Source organism: Scatophagus argus, chromosome 3, assembly GCF_020382885.2.
Source record: "Scatophagus argus isolate fScaArg1 chromosome 3, fScaArg1.pri, whole genome shotgun sequence".
Classification (NCBI taxonomy): domain Eukaryota; kingdom Metazoa; phylum Chordata; class Actinopteri; family Scatophagidae; genus Scatophagus; species Scatophagus argus.
The window spans coordinates 10,058,716-10,077,710 of record NC_058495.1 but is presented as its reverse complement, the minus strand read 5'-3'; the positions used below and the strand labels follow the sequence as shown (position 1 = coordinate 10,077,710).

Here is an 18,995-nt window from a genome sequence, read left to right as displayed (position 1 = left end):
GGAGATATAAACACACAGTTGAACTACAAAATACACAACAGCCTGAAAATATAAATCTCAAGACATTTTGTTGATTGTTGAGAAGCTGATCTTTTTGTGAGTTTGCTGCAGGGTTACTGAGCACATACACTGTGTAGCGTAAAAGAAGATCTTACCATGTCTCTGTAGTTGGGGTAGAAAGTCTGATCAATGAGAGGGAACTTATCTGAACCCAGCCTCTTCTGATAATTGATCAGCTGGGAAAACTGGTGAGAAAAACAGTTGTTAAGTCAGTTGCAATTAGAGCACAGGTAGATGAATGAGTATAGTGTGTGTTATAACAGCACAGAACACTCAAATGAAGCGTATCGTACATAATAATCAACATCACAGTGTTTTGAAAGTGTGCATGGCACCACAGAAAGTCAACAAATAATTTCTTCAGCATTTTTTTTAAATTAAAACTTAAAATAATATCAGCAAGCTTTCCACATGAATAAAATACTTTGTGGGTTGCTGCATGTGTAAATTAGTTCTGCTGAAATTGCTTACAGTCCAAGGTTTGTCGCAGAGGTTGTAGATGGAGTCCAGGGAGTTGACAGAGGGGATGCCTGCATACTGCAGGCCGATGATCAGGTTCCTAAAATCCTCGTTCTGGGCCATGCTGAAGGCATGTTGGCGCACCAAGACAAAGTCAGGTCTGAAAGATCTGGTTTGAGAGCAGGAGAGGGAATAAAGAAGAAATAAAGAGGGCTGAAGTAAGAGTACATTTCCATTTGTAGTTTTATTGTATCTTACTTTCATCATTATCTCCCTTTAGAACATGTAAAACTGTAAATAATTTATTTTGTGACTATGTGATTCTGGTTTGTCACCTCACAATGTCAGAAAAGGGTCAAAGTCTGGCTAACTTATAAAAACCAGACAGTTTTTGATGGTTCATATCACTGATCGGCATTTTTCCATGAAAAAACGAGATGAAAGGACTTCATAGGAAAAACCCACAAAGCAACAAGTGAAAGACAGTACATTTGTCTCTCTTTGTCTCAGCTGAGGCGGCTGAGGCAGTAGAGAATACACCTGTCTTCTGAACTGTGACATTCACCCTCTATAAACAGAATAAAGGAACACTCCTTGATAGTGGTCAAAGCTTTATTGTTATTATAGCTAGAATTTCAAAAACTGCGTTGCTCTCCAGGGAGAAGCCTGATCCCCACCTTGACTGATGTCAGATATTTCTAAATTGGGCTTGTGGTTGTACTTTTTTGTGTACACTGGTGTTTCATAAAGTAAGAGTGGAGGCTGGGATACTTTCATCTGAGCAGTGAATCCTGAGCAAAATAAACTGATGCATCCTCATGTTTCATTGTATTACTTTGTAAGACACTAAACAGAGGAATGGATACCACTCATATTATTGTGTATGAAAGTGTTTCCCAGGAAGGAACTTAAAATTAGCGTTTGAATGATTTTGGAGAACTGGTTTCCAAGTTTCCAGTCAAATAAACGCACACAAAATTCTGGTGCAAAAAGTACATCATCTGCATCATGTGACGCAGTAGTGAGCGGATCAATACCTAAAGTATTAACCGTAGGATCGATATAAAAAATGGGATCAGTCTCAAATGAGGTCAAGTCCTTCTCTGCTTCTCTGAAAGAAAGAAGCTGATGAAAATTTGTTATTTCCACTGAAAACTGGATTGTGATTGGACAATAGGAGACTGTCTTCCAAAGAAAAATGAGAACATAATGTTATCAGCAAGTGTCCCGAAACAACACACATCTATGTTCGAGTGGCGTGTGTCGGAAGCACAGTGTCATAGAGTAGGGAGGAAGTCGGGGTGGATGGATCAACAAGACACAGGAGACGGCTGTTGCTTTGGTATAAGCATGACCACATTCTGTCCATGACCATAACCACACGTTAAACCACGACTCTGGCACATTGTGGTTTTCAAATCTTTCAAAGAAAATGGCGAATGAATATACACACAAATAAATTCGAAAAAATAAAAATGGCAGACATTAATAGGTTTCAGGTTGGCGGTTTTATGATCTATAAAAGCGAAGCTCTGGAAAACACTGAAAAACACAGCTCACAGCAGCAATTAGTCACCAGCAGGTTAAAGGGGAAAATAATATTCAGCGCAGTTGAGCTCAGTGAAAGGTTGATGGTGATAGGGTATGACTCCTGTTATTTTTCCCTTTTGTCTCAGAATGTGTGTAGGGAATGTGAGAGAGGGAAGAGGAGAGGTGGGAGGAAGGAGACATGGAGGAAAATAAAACAGAGAAGAGATGTAAAGAGGAGTGAGAGAAACAAGACAGAGACAGAGAGAGAGAGAAATCTGGCACCGTGTGACCACCACCAGCTCTTCATGCACTGAGAATACTAATCAGACACTCCAAGAAACTAAAAAAGACTCTGTTGGAGAGGACACAGCAATTAATGTGACTGTAATCTCTTCATTACTGACAGTAGGCTGTAAAGAGCAACATGGTCATGACTCTCAATTTAAACTCTTGAATCAGTGCTGCCAGCAACGCCACTGTCATACTAACTAGCTTTCAATTCCAGTTTTTCTCTTTGTATTTTTAATCTGATGCCCTGACAGAACATGAGGTAAGAATCACAGATTACAGCCATGCTAGCGGCTCTGTGAGGCTGAATTAAGCATAGTGGTGCTTTGAGCTGAATGCTAACGTCAACATGCTAACATGCAAAATTGACAAAGCTTACATGTCGACAAATTGGGATTATGTTCACCATCTTAGTTTGGCGTGATAGCTGTAGCTAATATTTGGTAATCAGTGCGTAACATAAAGTAGAATTGAGGCTGATATCATTAGTTATGGAGGTATTTGGTTGTATAATAATGTCTCAGACAAAGTGAACAAAATATCTTGGCAATCCACCCAATAGTTGTTGAGATATTTCAGTTTGGACCAAGTGACGGCCAGACGTTGCCATTCCTCGAACTATAGAAGAATGAGAACTTCCCCACTGCAGGACTCATAAAGGCCTATCTTAATACTGCAAAAGACATGAACTGCAGTTTGAGTTAATTCCATACAAACACTGTCCCGCTGCCTGAATACTCATATATCAGTATACCAGTCCACAGCAGAAAACAGCAAACAAAAGCACCATTACTTTTGTAATGTTGACAGTGTCCTGCTGTTTTAAGAATAGCAGGTGGCATAAAGCATTGAGAGAGGGATTAAAACACTGTTGACATGGATCTTTTCCTGGAATTTCTTAACAAGAGGAAAAAATAGATTAACACAGAGACCTATGTGTCAAATTACTTTACCATGTGTGTTGCTGTGTGCTGATATGCTGATGTGCCTTTTCCTCTCCTTTAACACCCTGATGAGGCTCCAACTGCAGCCGTTACACTAACTTTTGCTAATTTTATGTTTTAAGCTGTAAATATATCTCATCGTCAATATTCGTGATTAATAAGAATAAACCTGAAGATAAATCTGAAGATTGTGTAGTGATATGTTGAGAGTCTGGAAAAGATTACATCTTTGGGGTGAAGGCTACAAAGATCATTAAGATCCTGAACAGTCAGCCAAATCCCTACTTTGACTTAAAATCAATGGACAGAGTGCAATCACAGAGCTGAATGTAGATACTTAAAAAAGCTTGAAAAGTCTGAAAAGCCTGCAATGAACTCAGACAACAAGACAGACTGAGAATCACTTAACATAAGTTTATGTTTGAGTGAGTCTGAGACCACGACGCAACTTTGGAGGTCTAATGTGTGAGGAGCTCAGATGAGACATGTCGTTAAAGGATACTGCCTGTGTGGACACGACACCCTCTGGACAGGTGAATGTGAATCACATTGTTTACTGCGATGAATATAATTTTCTCTGAGCCCAGACTATCTCAGTCAGTGGTCACTGCGTGTTTGTTTTCAAACATGTGCAGACAAACCCCTCATAAAACCTAATTGCAGGGCACAGATGTTGATTGTCTGAATGAGGCAGCCTTCTTCATTTCCTGTTGGCTTTGTCGGTTGGTGAGCAGTGGGAGTTACAGTCTTGCTTAATCACCGGCGGGCTTCAGCTGGGTCGCTGGTGTCTGTGTCAGTGTGGTCTGCGGTGTGTGAGTGGCTCTTTGAGATTTTCTGGTTTACAGTGCGTTCACGTTTGTACGCAGATTTACTGTGCCAGTAATGTAATGATGCTGGTTATACGCCTCTGCTCTTTTTCCACTGATCAGAACTTGCAGTAAACAAGTGTATTTATTGTTTCCAAGAACATTCGGAGGTTTTTCTGTCTGATCTTGCAGCATAGTCTTTGGATTTGCCATTATCATTAATTGATGCACAAACATGATGCAACTGCACTATGTTTAGGTTTGAAAAGTGATGTGAGACTGTTTGTCCTTATGCTATTTTTGAGGGCCAAATGTGGGGGCCAGTGTGGGAAACTTAACGTGTTAACTCTGGGTTATTCCAGGGGTAGGTTTCACATCAGGGTCAGATGGTTGAGGTCAACTTTGTACTTACTGGATGGGGATGGAAGCTCACAGTAATTATAGTTTCGTAAATTAACTGTTCTTTCTAAGAGTTCGTTTTCGTTCATTTCATTCACAATCAAGAGCACTGTGTGAGGCTAAAATTGCTTCAGGTCTTACACATCTTTGTGAGGACTAAATGTGCTTTAAAAAAAGGCTCAGGATTATATCAGGCAGTTTTAGGATCAGGGGATTAGTCCACCTTCATATTTGTAATATAATGTGAGTAGTATTTGTAATGTGAGTCCATATACTTGCGAGGAGCAAATGTCCTCAAAGAAATTTTCAATTCAATTTAAAACACTTAATTTGCCCCTCAAGGGCAAACACAAAACATTCATTCACACTTCAAAGATCTAAAAATACAAAATATGATAACATAAGAAAAGAGTTAAAATATTCAAGTGTTAATGTTAGTGGCTAACAATATTCAACGCCACAAAGGTGTTGAAGTGCAAGTGCATCTGTCAATCTGAAATAAAAACAATTAACTCCATAACATTTTATATTTACATTCTCGGGTCAGGAGTGAGATTAGGTCTTGGTTGTATTTTTGATTAATGTTACTGTTAAGGTTAGTGTTAAAGTAAGGTATAAAATCAGGATTTGGGAGGAAGAATTTCACACAAACTTTAACAGAGACAGTCTCATCACAGAAGAACCAATGTGTGTGTGTGTGTGTGTGTGTGTGTGTGTGTGTGTGTGTGTGTGGTGCTAACCTGACCACTTTGGTGCCGCCCCTGATGACTTGCATGTCTACATTACAGGTGCCATTCGAATGTGAGACGAGGTTGACCTCTGAGAACTCAGCCTAGGAGGATAAAAAAGAGGAGACAAAACAGTTAAATCAACTGTGCTCGCCGAGTCCTGATACAGAAGAGGTGAAACAAACATGAAAGTAGTTAAATATTAAGTGCCGCATAATCATACACAGTAATTTTGTAAATGGTTTTCCAAGTTCTTGAAAGGAAACACTTGTAGAATCTCATATGTGAGAAACAAAACACAAGATGTATTATATTCTCAATATTCAAGGTTATTATGTAAGATATCGTGTAATATTTCATATATTATGATAAGACTTAGTTTCATACCAGTCATATCCTTTTTTATTTTATTTGATGTGAAGAGTTGTTCAGGCAACAAAACAAACTGTGAATATTCGTTATAGTACATAGAGTATAGTATACATAATCTAAATAAATGAATATTATTGTTTATATATATATAGATACACATACAGTATAAAACATATAGTTATTCTAGATAGTTAATGCATGTATGCTTGTCTTTGGTGTGGTTGCAAACATAGTGAGGATTTCTGTGTGACTCATAGCTACCAACCCCTGTCTCCTCTGGTGTCTATTTTTGTTTCTGTGGTGAGGTTTGAGGTTATAATTTAACTGTCAACATCCATTAGGTGTGAAACTATTCAGTGTGAAACTCCACAGAATAGTCATTTCAAATGCAGTAACCAAGTACTATAAAATGGTTTGTTGGGTAGGTTTTTCAACCAATATGAAACCAAATTGTCACTTGCTGTTATCACGTAAGTTAATTATGCATAGTAACTAGAACGTGATACCAAGATTCTGGTCTAATTCTAATTTTATATTTGAAGTGATTTTCAGTGATGGTTTTCAAAGTGTGGTTATACATTTATATGCAGTTAAATATAAACTGTGCTAAAGTAAGTTTTGCTGAGGAAGACAAATGCAAAATGTTAAGAAAATGACTTGGCAGTTTTTACTTATTTCTGGACCGAGATGACATTCTTGCAAGTCATCATGTAGAATAGCTTGCAACAGGAAGAGTTTACAGATATCCCATGTGTTCTCATGTGCTTAGAAAGAAGCACTAGCATTAGCATGCTAACCTGTTCACAATGACAATGCTAGCATGTTAAGCACTGAGTACTGTGCAAATGCTGTCCTTATGATGGTGCAAGGAGAAACGGTCAGTCTGAATTAAACTCTACCCTTGATATTGATTGATTGATATCTGTAGCAAATTTCATGAGAATCCATCCAATGGTTGTGAAAATATTTTATTGAAAACATTTGTCCTGTCCAAGAGAACTTGGACACTTGGGTAAATATGACCTCCTATTTCTGCAATCGGCATAATGTAAGTACCCATGCTATTCACACTTTTTGACACCTTTTACACTTTCACTCTAGGAATTTAAAACCTGCTGTGCAAAGCAATACACAAGAAGCATTTTTTTTTGTTTTTGTTAGAAATGTGCTCGGGTAGAAGTGCCTCATATCTGTCAGTGAAAACAGATGCGTTTCTATCTCAAATGTGAATATGGTGACAGTTCACTTTCATCTCTGTTCTGATCCCTGTCAACCTTTTATAAATGATTGTGCAGCACCAGAGGTTTATAAAATCACTGTAATACCTGCTCCACTTTGATGTCGTAGTCTCCAAGAACCTTCTTTCCTCGAAACACTTTGGCCCTGGAAGAGAGACGAAGAGAGGAGACTCAGTTTGCCATTTGTTTACTCTCAGTTGTCTATGCTGCCCTCTACTGGACATCATGTTCCCTATGGAACAAATGAGAGAGAAAATGGATGCCTGCTTCGATAGCCAAACTTTTGCAGTTGTAGGAGAATGTACATTTTATTGGTAATTTTGAGCAGCTACAAAAGAGCTACAGCAGATCACTGAGGCAAAATGACTGCAATTAGTGTCATTTAAATGGGTGGTAACATTCGGTTCTGGTTAGGTCTGCAATTTTGCTGCTGTATTAAATGCTGTATTGCAGTTTGAATGATGAATGTATCCAATAACGGTGCGGTTCAGTGTTGACTTCTTAGTATCTTGGCTGCCTCATGCTCAAGAGCGATGTAGAAATAGATCACAAGTGAACACACACAGGCGGACAGATGGAGAGAAGACAGACAAAGCAAGACCAACAGAGAGGACAAGACAAGCAGGGAGACGAGACAGGCTGCAAGCCAACAACACAAACAGACAAAATGCTTAGGACATCTCATTTTACACGATACTGTAAATGGATTGCATATGGTTTACACTGCACCAATCAACAACCCATACACTTTTTCTGACATGTATTGTTTAAACCTTAGCTGACAGGTCTTGAGCTCTTTGAATACACCATTAAAATTGTTCGTACCCAACAGTATGCCAGCTTATGTAACATAATATGATGTTAAATCAGATTGTATGTGCACTCATGGCTTCTCTCTTCTCTGTGCTGATTGAATTAAAAATGTATGTTAGCGTCCTTCCCCTCATAGGACCTTATGTAGTGAAGCACAGAGGCATCTGGCTTGTTAGTCTGGTTCATTAGGATCATACCATCTGTTAGAGAAACACTCTGAGGGTATGATGCCATAAAGTCTGACAATCAATAACCATGCCAGCAAAATTAGTGACCTTAAAATTACACCAATATATCTTTTTCAGTCCCGTTATAAAATGTGCATTTCTCTTGGTTTGTGTGTTTTGTCTTTTTTATGGGCAGCTGCTTGAACACACTGCAAAGCATGCACCACTGACACTTCTCTTAGATCATTAAAAACAAACAGCACTCACGAAAAGCACATCTCTCTCCCTCTCTCTGGCTGGAAAATGTGCATTACATCCTGCGGCTCTCATTCAAAACACACATTACATTTTCTCAAATTAATACTTTTCAGAACTAATCAATCATTCAGTCCCAAAGTTAGCCACTGTTCTACTGCTAGGCTGCTGATGTAACCTCCTCATTTAAGTCTATCAACATGCGCTATGTGCTGAAAATGCTGCAAAACAAAGCAGCATCAGCAAATGTGAGTCCTTGTAGCAGAGCTGCAACTTTCTGAGACAGACTTGTTTGTCACAAAAAAGACAACATTCTTATTTAGTTTGTGGGATGTCAAAAGATTATTTTAGAAAATATTTGCATTTTTTTTCGGCCACTTGGGGGCAGCAGAATAAGCAGTAAACACAGCTGGAATATGCAATATAAAGTAAGGAGCAAAAGTATTAGCAAACAGTTGCCTGTTTACATTCCAGTGTCTTTGTTTAGCTTAACAGTTTATCCAAAGCAACATGTAATGAGTACATTCAACCTCTACAGGATCTACAGGATACATTTCAGATTACAGAGGAAGAATTAAAAGAGTTTACACCTAAAACACGTATATCACACTTAGTTTGGATTCGAAAAAGCAGTACTGCAGCAGCAGCATGGATGAACTTTGACCCACATGTTGAATATAGGAACGGAAAAGCTTTCTCAAAGGCATCCATCGGTTCTGTTTTCTGGTGTTTAATGAGCATCACAGCTTGTCCAGGCAACTACAGATAGCCATAAATTTTGGTCCTGTTAAGCTGAGGATGCCACCCATTTTCAAGTTATAAGCAATATGTGACTTCAGGCAATTCTTCTCTACAGTTTTCTGTATTCAATTTCTCACCCCCACTAGTGTCAAATAATGCGCTCAGGACAGTTTGGGAACATGATCTCATAAGGATGAGATTTACTATCTTCACAATCTTCAACTCTTCTCAAGTCATGTCAAGTCAATTATTACGCAAGCACAACTAATATAACAAGGAGAGAGCTGATACATCCTCAGAGACACCCTCATGTTATGTTATAGAAGAAATGTCTTTCATGTGGTAGACATGACTTACCACATGAAAGACTTCTTGAAGAAATGCCACCAGTTTTCTGTGTAATAGCCTAAAAATGAAATGGTTCATGCTCCGATTGTAGGTGTTAAGAATTTAAAATAAATTGTAGATGCAAGCGTAAATCCAAGCGTGGTTTAAATGGATTTTAAAATGGAGCCAATTACATTTTGTTGGCACCCCCGTCGCCACCACCCAAAGCTGTGTGATGAATACTTCAGAAAAAGAGATTGGAGGCAATATTATCATTTTGTAATCCCAAATGAATTTTGGTACAAGGTGGAAACCATTTCTGTAGTAAGTGCTGCAGATACATTGTGTGTGTGTGTGTGTGTGTGTGTGTGTGTGATTTAGACCTCACTTTAACTATTATCTAAAAGCAGCTGAAAATGGAAAGGAAGCTCCAAGTGCAGGGAGACAAGCTCATGTGTTCATAAGGCAGCTCAACCAGACACATTTGGATTCAACGCCTGAGGAATGAAGATGTTAAGAGTTTTGAGGGTAAGCAATATACTTACTGTAGATATGTAGGAATAATAGAAAGATAAATCTTAATTAAAACAACAGGAAATTATGATAAATAAAAAGCATGTGATACAACTAATTTGAACTGTCTGGCACTTCACAGCTGGATTTTAACCTATGATGCAGATGTGTGGAGCTAACAAGGATGCCACTGAAAACAACAGGACCGACGACTCTGCGCTGGGCTAAATTCAACAGCTGAGCTCTGTTGACTCCATTTTTTGCTCAGGGTCATTTGATGCAATCCCACTTTCACCATTGATTTGTGGAGTCCAAGAGTCTGAGCTAGCCACACAAGCCTTTCAGATCAATGCAGAGTAATGACGAAGAGCAAGAGACACCGAGAAACCTAGAATTACCGCCTCACAGTTTTATGCCTCGGCGTGCCGGTTAAGTTTACATCCACTCAGAGCTTTGTCACATGTTGCAGCGACAATCACATGAAGCTCAGTGTCATCAAAACCAATGAGCCTGTGTTGATATGGACGTGCTGCATAGAAGTTACAAATTCTAAAACGTGGATTCTTCACACACATCTTCAACCCAGCAACAAACAAGATCTATACAATCAGCACAGTTTCAGATTAGGGTCACCAGTTCAGTATCTGAGTAAATGTGAAATATGGTCACAATCTGCTCATCTGTTCCCGAATAATGCTGTTGAATAATGGACAGAAAACATTATGATATCACAGTGAAGCTTACTTTTGACCTTTTGGATACAAAATGTCATCACTTCATAATTTTATCCTATTTGACATTTGACCATCAAAATGTCACTGGTTTATCTTTGAGTCCAAATGGACACTTGTTGCAAATTTGTAGAAAACCCTTGAAGATTTTCCTGAGATATTACAAGACTGGAACAGATGTATTGATGGACAACCTGAAAACATAGATCCTCCAGGGCACAGCTATCACTGGCACAGAGGCATAAAAATGACAGAGATAAGAAGAGTGCAATACAAAGAAGAAATGAATGGAGCATGTACTGCAAATTGAGGAGACAGAACAGTACCATAAATACATTAAACCTCATGAAGATATGTTTCACATTGACTGAAGTCCTGTATAACTGACACATAACAAATTATTATGTATGTAAGCAAGTGATGCTCCTTGTACCTCTCTCTCCTATCATAGCCATATTTAATTCTGACTTCCCCTATAGATGCATAATTTCTTCCACCCATCTGTTTTTCTATATCCTCTATGGTTATCATGATCAGTTCAATGCAAACTCACATTAATGGTATGCATGCAAACAAACGAACCATGCGTGATAAGCAACTTTAATGGGCTTAGTGAGACAAGAGTGATGGTGCACAGGCAGATTGCATCGCTATGGTGTTTTAAAGCATAGAAAATACATCAGCCTCTGGGAACAGCGTGTTGACATAACTGTCTACCAATATAGGATAGGATCAATGGCAAGATTAAAAAAAACTGTCACCATTACTACGATGAGGAAGACTGAGACAGCGTCTTCAAATCCCTGTACAAAAAAATAACCATCCTTTTTTTTCCTGGGATAACACAGTGGCTCTGGTAACACAAGGCGATATACACCCTGGCCTTCTGACCACTTAATTCCCAAGGGAAGTGAAAAAAAAGACTCCGACTGTTGGGGTGAAAGGGCATAGAAAGTGGTGGATCCTTCAGCCGTGGTGCAGTGGGAGACAGCAGCAGTGTAACTGTTTGGCTAGCTGGCATACTGTTACTGCAGGTGTAGTCAGACAATGTAAGGGCATGAAAATAAGTGGAAGGAATAACACGGGGGCTAGGATCTCTGCTGGCTGTAGACCAAAAATTCATTTTCATTCTCTGTCGAAGCATTTTGACTGCATGGAAACCACCTGCTCTGAAATCAGTGGTTGGGAAGAAAAGAGAAGCTGGATATTTTGACCGAGTTATGTGATATACTATTACAAAAAATGACAAATACCATTGAAAGAGAAGAGGAAGGAAAGGTGAACAAGGCTTGCTGCAGTTTACCCAGCAACACTAATATTGCACATAAGTAATGCAGCAGCACACCACAGGCTCAGAGCTTCATCATTCATGTTGAACTAAAGAACAAAAGGCTAAAAAGACATAAGAAACACATGTCACACTGAGGCACACAGAGAGAAAGATTTTTTCCATCTTCAGCTTCAGCAGAGGATCAGTGTTCAGTCTGATGTTTGTCCTTCACCGTCTGTAAGTGTCTCGGTGAACCTTTGTACGTGTGAAGAAAACAAGCTCTGATTGGTTGTGCTGAATGAGCATGCACAGCATACAAAACTTTAAGTCAGTGTTATTGGCTCATGTATTCTGCCCTGAGGTGAAGAAGTCGCTTGAATTATTCAGATGCAGCACAGGAGGCTGTAACACCTCCTCCTACCATTTTCCTCCTTATCCTTGCATGTCTTACTGTGTGTGTGTGGTGGTGGTGGTGGTGGTGCTGGGGGGCTTGAGGGAGAAAGAGCGAGTATCATGTCAATATCTGGGTGAATACTCGATTCTGATTCAGGATGACAATCAGCTGAATAGAAGTTACTTGCACTTTAGTGGGGAAAAATACATGACACATGAGTTTTCAGGTTGTCCAATTCTCCCCAGTTTTCCTGCATCGTTTAACAAATGAGTGTTAACGATGGAAACTTGTCTTCATGTCTATGAGGAGGTGGAGGAATCACTGTTCTGCAGCTTGTTTGTGTGGTTTTATTACATTACTGTGATAAATGGTGACCTACAGGGCAGACTGTGCTCTCACATAGACACACATGCACTCTTAAACGCTTGTGTACGTGGGTTTGTGTGTGTGTGTCTTAGAGCACTCACTGACAGCACATCTGTTTGACTGAAAATGGCTCATCTAGGGAACATCTTGAAGCGAACAGCAGAGTTGATTGTGTGCTTCTTGTCCTTGGAAAGCCTGCAGGAGTGACAATCTTTTATATCTCGTGCCTGGAATTTGACAGCTTTGTTTTTACTTCAAGCTGCAGCTTTTTTGCTTTCTCCCTTGTCTTCTCTTGGTCCTTTTCTACCCCCAATACCTCAGTCTCTCCATCAGGGTCTCACATTCACATTCACATTCTCACATTCACCTTCTCATTCTTTTACACATTTCACAGAACTGAAGGTCATCTCTGGCTCAGGAAAAATGATAAAGAGAATTACTAGTTAAACAGTAACTTTGTTTCAATCTACACTATATAGACAAAAGTACTGATATGGGGCTGTTCTTCAGGGGTTGGGCTCGGCCCCTGACTTCCAGTGAAGGGACATCTTAGTGCGTCAGCATACCAAGACATTTTGGACAATGCTATGCTTCCACCTTTGTGGCTAAATCTTGTAGAAAGCATCCGCAGAAGAGTGGAAGCTGTTTTAGCTGCAAAGCTTTCTGCGTGTTTAGAATGCGATGTCATTTAAATCCCTGTTGGTGTAATGGTCAGCTGCCTCAATATTTTTGTCCATATATATATATATGTATATATATGTATTTTCTCATGTTTTTGTGTCTGACTAATGGAGACAACAGCTTTGGAAACTGGTCCAGTACTGAGTGAAAGCACTGCTGTTCTCAGCTGTGAAACACACTGCAATGTAACCGAGGGTCGCATAGGGGAACGAAGCAAAAAGTTTGTTGCGATGGAGTACAGAAAGCACGCTGTCTAAAAGATAACAACTGAAAATTTGGCTTATATCACAGTAGTACACTGCCAGAGTACACTGAAAAGGAGCACCTACAAACTGAAGAGCGAAAGTCAGCCAGCTGCAGCACCAAAGATTGTTGTCCCTATTAGTCACTGACACAAAGAAACACAAGAGCAAAGAGGGTCCAGGTTAAAAAATCCTTTAAAGTTCATTTGCAGGTAAAATACTTTTTCTGTTTCTTTGTTGTTGCTAAGACTTGTAATTCTGCAACAACTTGAACTGGCCAAAAAACATTCATAATAATAGTGATATTGAAATCTCATTGAAGGTTCACACACTGATGGAAAACAACAAACAAAGTATCCTAACTTCAGACGAGTATTTTTATTTCCAGCTTCTTTATATTTTCATTGCACAACGTGGTGTGCTTGGAAAGATTATATGTTTTTCTCAAGTACATTTACGTTTTCCACTTTATTGTCAGCGCATACTAAACATATAATTTTATAAGAACAATCTGTTGTTGAACTACCCACTAGTACAATAAGTTTTTAAAATTAGCTTAAATGCTGCTTTTAAAATGATTAAAATGCTGCTTACACAAACTGAGTTCTGAGCATAACTCATACTTTCACTTCAGATACTAATATACTTTTACCTAAGTACAGTTTCGATTGCAGAACAGACAGGAGTATTATTTCATACCGTGGTACTGTTATACTTTTACAATAAGACTGAGTCGTTTTCTGTCAGGTGTCAACTTTTGAATGCCAGCTGACAGCAGCAAGCCACCAAAAATGAATCTGTAAATGGTTTTCAAACTGACAGAAACAATCTCCAATTTCACTTCCACAAAAGACCAGTTCTGAAAACATTTCAGGTGTAGAAAAGAATTTGTGACTGATTTGTTATTACAACACCCAGACTATAAGTTTGTTCATAACATTAGGGAGGCAAACTGGTGAGGGAGTTTCAGCCCATTATGGCCATTCTGTCATTAATATTAATATCTACATGAACATGAGGATAGAGAAACTGCCAAAGCAAATGCTCCATCGAGAGCGGGAATGGTAATTAAGAAATATTTATTGATGCTTTCATCAGAAGAAATCTGCATTTTTTTTTTTTATTTTATTTTTTTTTTGTAAATGAATTTAGGATGGTGAACTGCAACTGGAACTGATCTATTAAAGTTACTGGAAACAGCATAGCAACACCTATTTTCTGTGCGCGCCTCATCATCATCAATCTCACGGAAGCATGAACTGCAAGTCCAATCAGCCACTATTGTTCTGCTTGTGGTAGTAGTTAGTTTTCAGTTCAAAAGCTGGTGAGAGTGCCAAAGACAAACAATGACTAAATTAAAGAATGAGGTTCCCCAAGCAGAAGAAACCAACATCCTTCATAAATCATAAAACGGTGTGATTAGAGCTGTTGTGTTCCCTGTCCTGTAATGGATACCTCCAAACTAAAAAAAAACAAACAAGAAAAAAACAAAACAAAACAGAAAAATATGTCAGACAGGATCTGTCCTCACTGAACTTTTTGATAGGCGCACACAGCAGGTTTGGAGCTACAGCTGATGATAATTTTCATTCTCAACTAAATTGCTAAATTTATTCCAGAATAACTGCTTAGTCTCTTTGTGTACAAAATGTTAGAAAATATGGAAACATTTCTTATTTCATCTGATCAATAGTCCAAACCCAAGTACAGTCAAACTTCCATAATAAATAAGAAAGAAAAGCAGCAAAAACTCATTTGAAGAACCGGAACAACACCGAACAACAAACACGACTACTTTACATCAGTCTGAAGCTGACAATAAGTTGTGCCAGAGACCGTGTTGATATTGTACTCTGCTTTTAACATCAAAGAAGCAATAAGACAAAGGATTCAACAGAAGTATTTATGAACAACAGTATAAGCTCAAGGGAAGACTTGACTATATCTGATAGAAAAGTTCAGAGGCTAAATTTAAATTCAACTCAAAGTCTCTCTTTGTTCTGAGTAAGATGCATGGCCAGCCAGGACCCATGCCCTCTAGTCACTGTGGGCTTGAGAGAGTTGTGTTCTCAGCTTTAAAGACAGGGTGTTTCACTCCTGAATGTTTTATTTATTGCCTGAGATGGACACAGAGATGAGGAGACAGTGATTTAAATTTAAGGATTCCTCACAACTCATCTGTGCTGGAAAAAGCAGTGCATCAATCAGTTCCTCTTGTGACAGGACAACTGTGAAATGAGCTTCTGAGGAGTGCGCATACCACTGACCATTATATTCCAATTGTACTGGGAGGACAATTTGATCCCACTGTAGCAGGTAAGATATATAAGAGGCACGGAAACTGAGCACACAATCTCCAGCACAACAGTGATGCATCTGATCTTGCCATAAGATGACCAGGCTTGAAACGACAGCTGCACGGTGACTCATCACTCAGCGAGGTGAAACTAAGGTGAGTGCTCTTTCTGGTTTAATGGTTTGCTGAGACAGAGTGTTTGTCTGCATCAAGATAGAGAGCAGATAAATCATTGTAGACAACCCTGCTGTGGCTTGGCACAAATGAGACTTTATGTGCACTTTAACCAGGTATCCGGCCAGCTATTGTTGTTTTTTCTTTCTTTTTTTTTTTTTGTCCTGCTGTCTGACTGGACACACCTGCAATCACAGACTATTTTAAACACACACACAAACATGCCAGCGTACGCACATGCAGCCTAGTCACAGAAATAGTCCAGAGAACTATTTCCAGATTGAGGTTTTGAAAAAATCAACCACAAAGTGGTATCGGTGAAGCAGCACTGGAGTTTGTCACTTGACAGCAGGTCCAGGTTCATAATTGCAGTCAGTACATTGTGGACCATTTCCTTGTCACTTGAATAAAAACAGCTGCCGGTCAGGTTTCATATTTAATTTAATTTCTCAGTTTGATGACAAGATTAACCGGGCCCTCTGTGGGCCACACTCAGGCAGTGCAGGAGGAGCAGTGGGATGTGTCATGCGACACAGATAGACAGAAAGTCATATTTCAGCAGAGAATATCCCTTAAAGAAAACAGCTCTCAGTCTGGTGTATTCTGCATATCCAGGAAGTGGAATATTTGCGTGTTTTAAGCATCACAAAGTACACATCTTTCTTTATGTTTTCTTTATGGGAGTGTTAACCTTAAATTACTAAAGTATACACCTACAAACATCTCATCACTATTTAATCGACACAGCTGAGCTGTTTACATAGTCGTCATCACTTATTGCTCTGCTTTGTTCAGAACATGTACGACGCACTGCTGTGTGTGTTTTCATGTGTGTCCACGCCTGCTCATCCATCGCCCACACCGCCTGTTCGTCGTGACGGTGCTCGGAGCACAGTGTTTAATTTTAGAGGGAGATACGGACCATCCAGACAAAGAGAGGACACAGAATCTGATGATCCACCTACTGGCACTTTGTCTGAGAGTCACAAACAAAAAACTCCTGTCAGCTGGATGGAGAGGCAGCTCAGAGGAAAAATACATATAAAAATGTTTTCTCTTAGCAATGATTTGCAAATGTACTGTTCAGGTACTCAGACAGGAAGAGGCACATTTACTATAATTTGTACTTGATTGTAGTAATTGTCATTGATATTTAGGGTGGTACTAACACACAAACAACGTTCTGTGGAGTTTGGCAGCTGCATTGTTCATATGAACAATTGCTCAAAGTGTAACGTGTATGCGCAGTGAGTGGAATGTAAAAGAGGTCGACTGAATTCACTAACCAGCAGTTCCTCTCAGCTGTAAAGAAGATCTCAGCATCTTCCTGCTCATTTTTTTGGTTTTACTGCCCACAGTTTTATTTTTTTGTAGTCTCATCAGCTCTCAACAACTTTGTTGAAATACATCAGGATATATTTTTGCATTAAATGGACAAAGAAAAAAAAAGACACTTGTGGCACAAGCATTCTTGCCGAATTATTTGTTCAATCTTGCTGATCATGGACACACAAGCATTGTTGGCACAGATTGCTGCAATCTGAAGAAGTGGCTGGACCAAGATGAATACTTTACATTGTTAGTAGAGGAGAATACATTATCAGCACGTGGAGCAGTGACAGGCACCCAACAATGGCTGATGACATCAGCTCCATCTTTAGAAGCAGCAGACAGCAGTTTCATAATGGACCGTGTGGGGAGTCCAGTTGGCTTTGCCTTAGAGAAAACTGTTATCTCTCAAGAAGGTGCAGAGACCCCACAGCACAAACATACCAGCACTCCAAATAAGCATCCATGGACATACAATGCTGCTTTGTAATGAGATGTATCAGGTGATACTAAAGTTCCAGTTACCATATTTTATGACAATGGTATATGAGCTCTAAGACTTTCACAACACAGTAGCCCATATCAAAAAAAAACGTTCTTCCGAAACTTACCTTCACTACAGTAACTAAGTTTGTTGTTACACTTAAATAAAGCAAATAAAGCTCAGAATAACATATTGCAAAAAAATAAATGTAAATAAATAAACAAAATTCAACGTTCACGAAAATGATTTAGGAGGGGTACGTGTGTGCTTCTCCACCTCCACAAAGATTAGTCAGCCTGTTGCCATAGAAGTGGTTTGATGCGGTGGAAGCACAAGCATGGTTTCATATGAAATCGGCTACCAAAACTGCACCACCTAATCTTTGTAAACTCATATTCATCCGAATCACTAAAGTGACAGAAACGAGTTCATTTGGAGCTACGGTGCCAAATAACCAAACAAAATTACCGAAATGAAAAAGGACATTGTTGATTCATTTCCATCACCAGCTTTGCACCTGCAAAGCTGGTGATGGAAAGTGCCCGCTGCACAAATGGTGCCCGCTGCGCCTTTGGAGTCACAATTTAAAGTTATGAAGTGAGTTATCCTCCTGTCCTGTCTTTATCTCTCACTCTCTCACCACACAGAATCGCTCCATCTAAAACAAGGAAAACTAAAATTTTCAGCTGTCCTGTGCTGCTGAGCCCAACATTATACTCTTGTTAATGTAAAGATATCGATACCCTCTGGGGCCACTCATCCCTTACACTAAAAAAATATGATGAAAGACTTGGTAAAAGACTTGGTAATTTACTGCTCTGTTGCACAGGGCGCTATAAATCTTGTTGTTCCTGGGTATTGGCAGTAGGCCAGGCCTTTAACAAGCCTGGTCACTTTCCAGTCAATACCTCAATTACTGTTTTCCAGGAGCAACACTGAGGCCTGGTAAAATGTGAGCGTAAACCTCTTCCAAAACCTCCCCAACCAGAGGGGTCTATCGAATTACTGCTCTTTCAGACACAAAAGGAGATAAACGGGACATTTTCAAAGGGAGGGTTTTAATATGGACATCATGTTCCCAGCAAGCTTTCAAAGCAGGCATACATTTGCATAACATTTTATGCAAAAATGAGTTTAGTTAAAAACAACCTGAGCTGTTCAATGCTATGTATAAAGCTAGAAGGCCACTGACATGAATCAGCTGCTGCAGGAGACTTTAAAATGTATTTGTCCTTGTTTTGTTCAGTCCACATTATGCTAACCTGTGACACTCCTGAGTAACACAGTCATCATACTTTGCCTTAACATATCCAGTGACTCTGTTTGGTAATCAATGCAAGGATTAGATACTCCTGCTCCAAAAAACAATGTAGTGTACACTATTGGAC

The 18,995-nt window shown here is 39.3% G+C and overlaps 1 protein-coding gene across 2 annotated transcripts in view; it reads right to left on the bottom strand.

The window, feature by feature from the left end:
- Positions 1 to 18,995, bottom strand: part of syn2b (synapsin IIb) — a 71,578-nt gene that overhangs the window by 27,429 nt on the left and 25,154 nt on the right. For both annotated transcript variants that reach the window (XM_046383316.1, XM_046383315.1), the window contains 4 exons: positions 6,912 to 6,969; positions 5,227 to 5,318; positions 532 to 688; positions 156 to 245 (listed from right to left, as the gene is read on the bottom strand). In XM_046383316.1, coding sequence (XP_046239272.1) covers positions 156 to 245; positions 532 to 688; positions 5,227 to 5,318; positions 6,912 to 6,969 — 397 coding nt within the window. The remainder of the gene's footprint in view (positions 1 to 155; positions 246 to 531; positions 689 to 5,226; positions 5,319 to 6,911; positions 6,970 to 18,995) is intronic.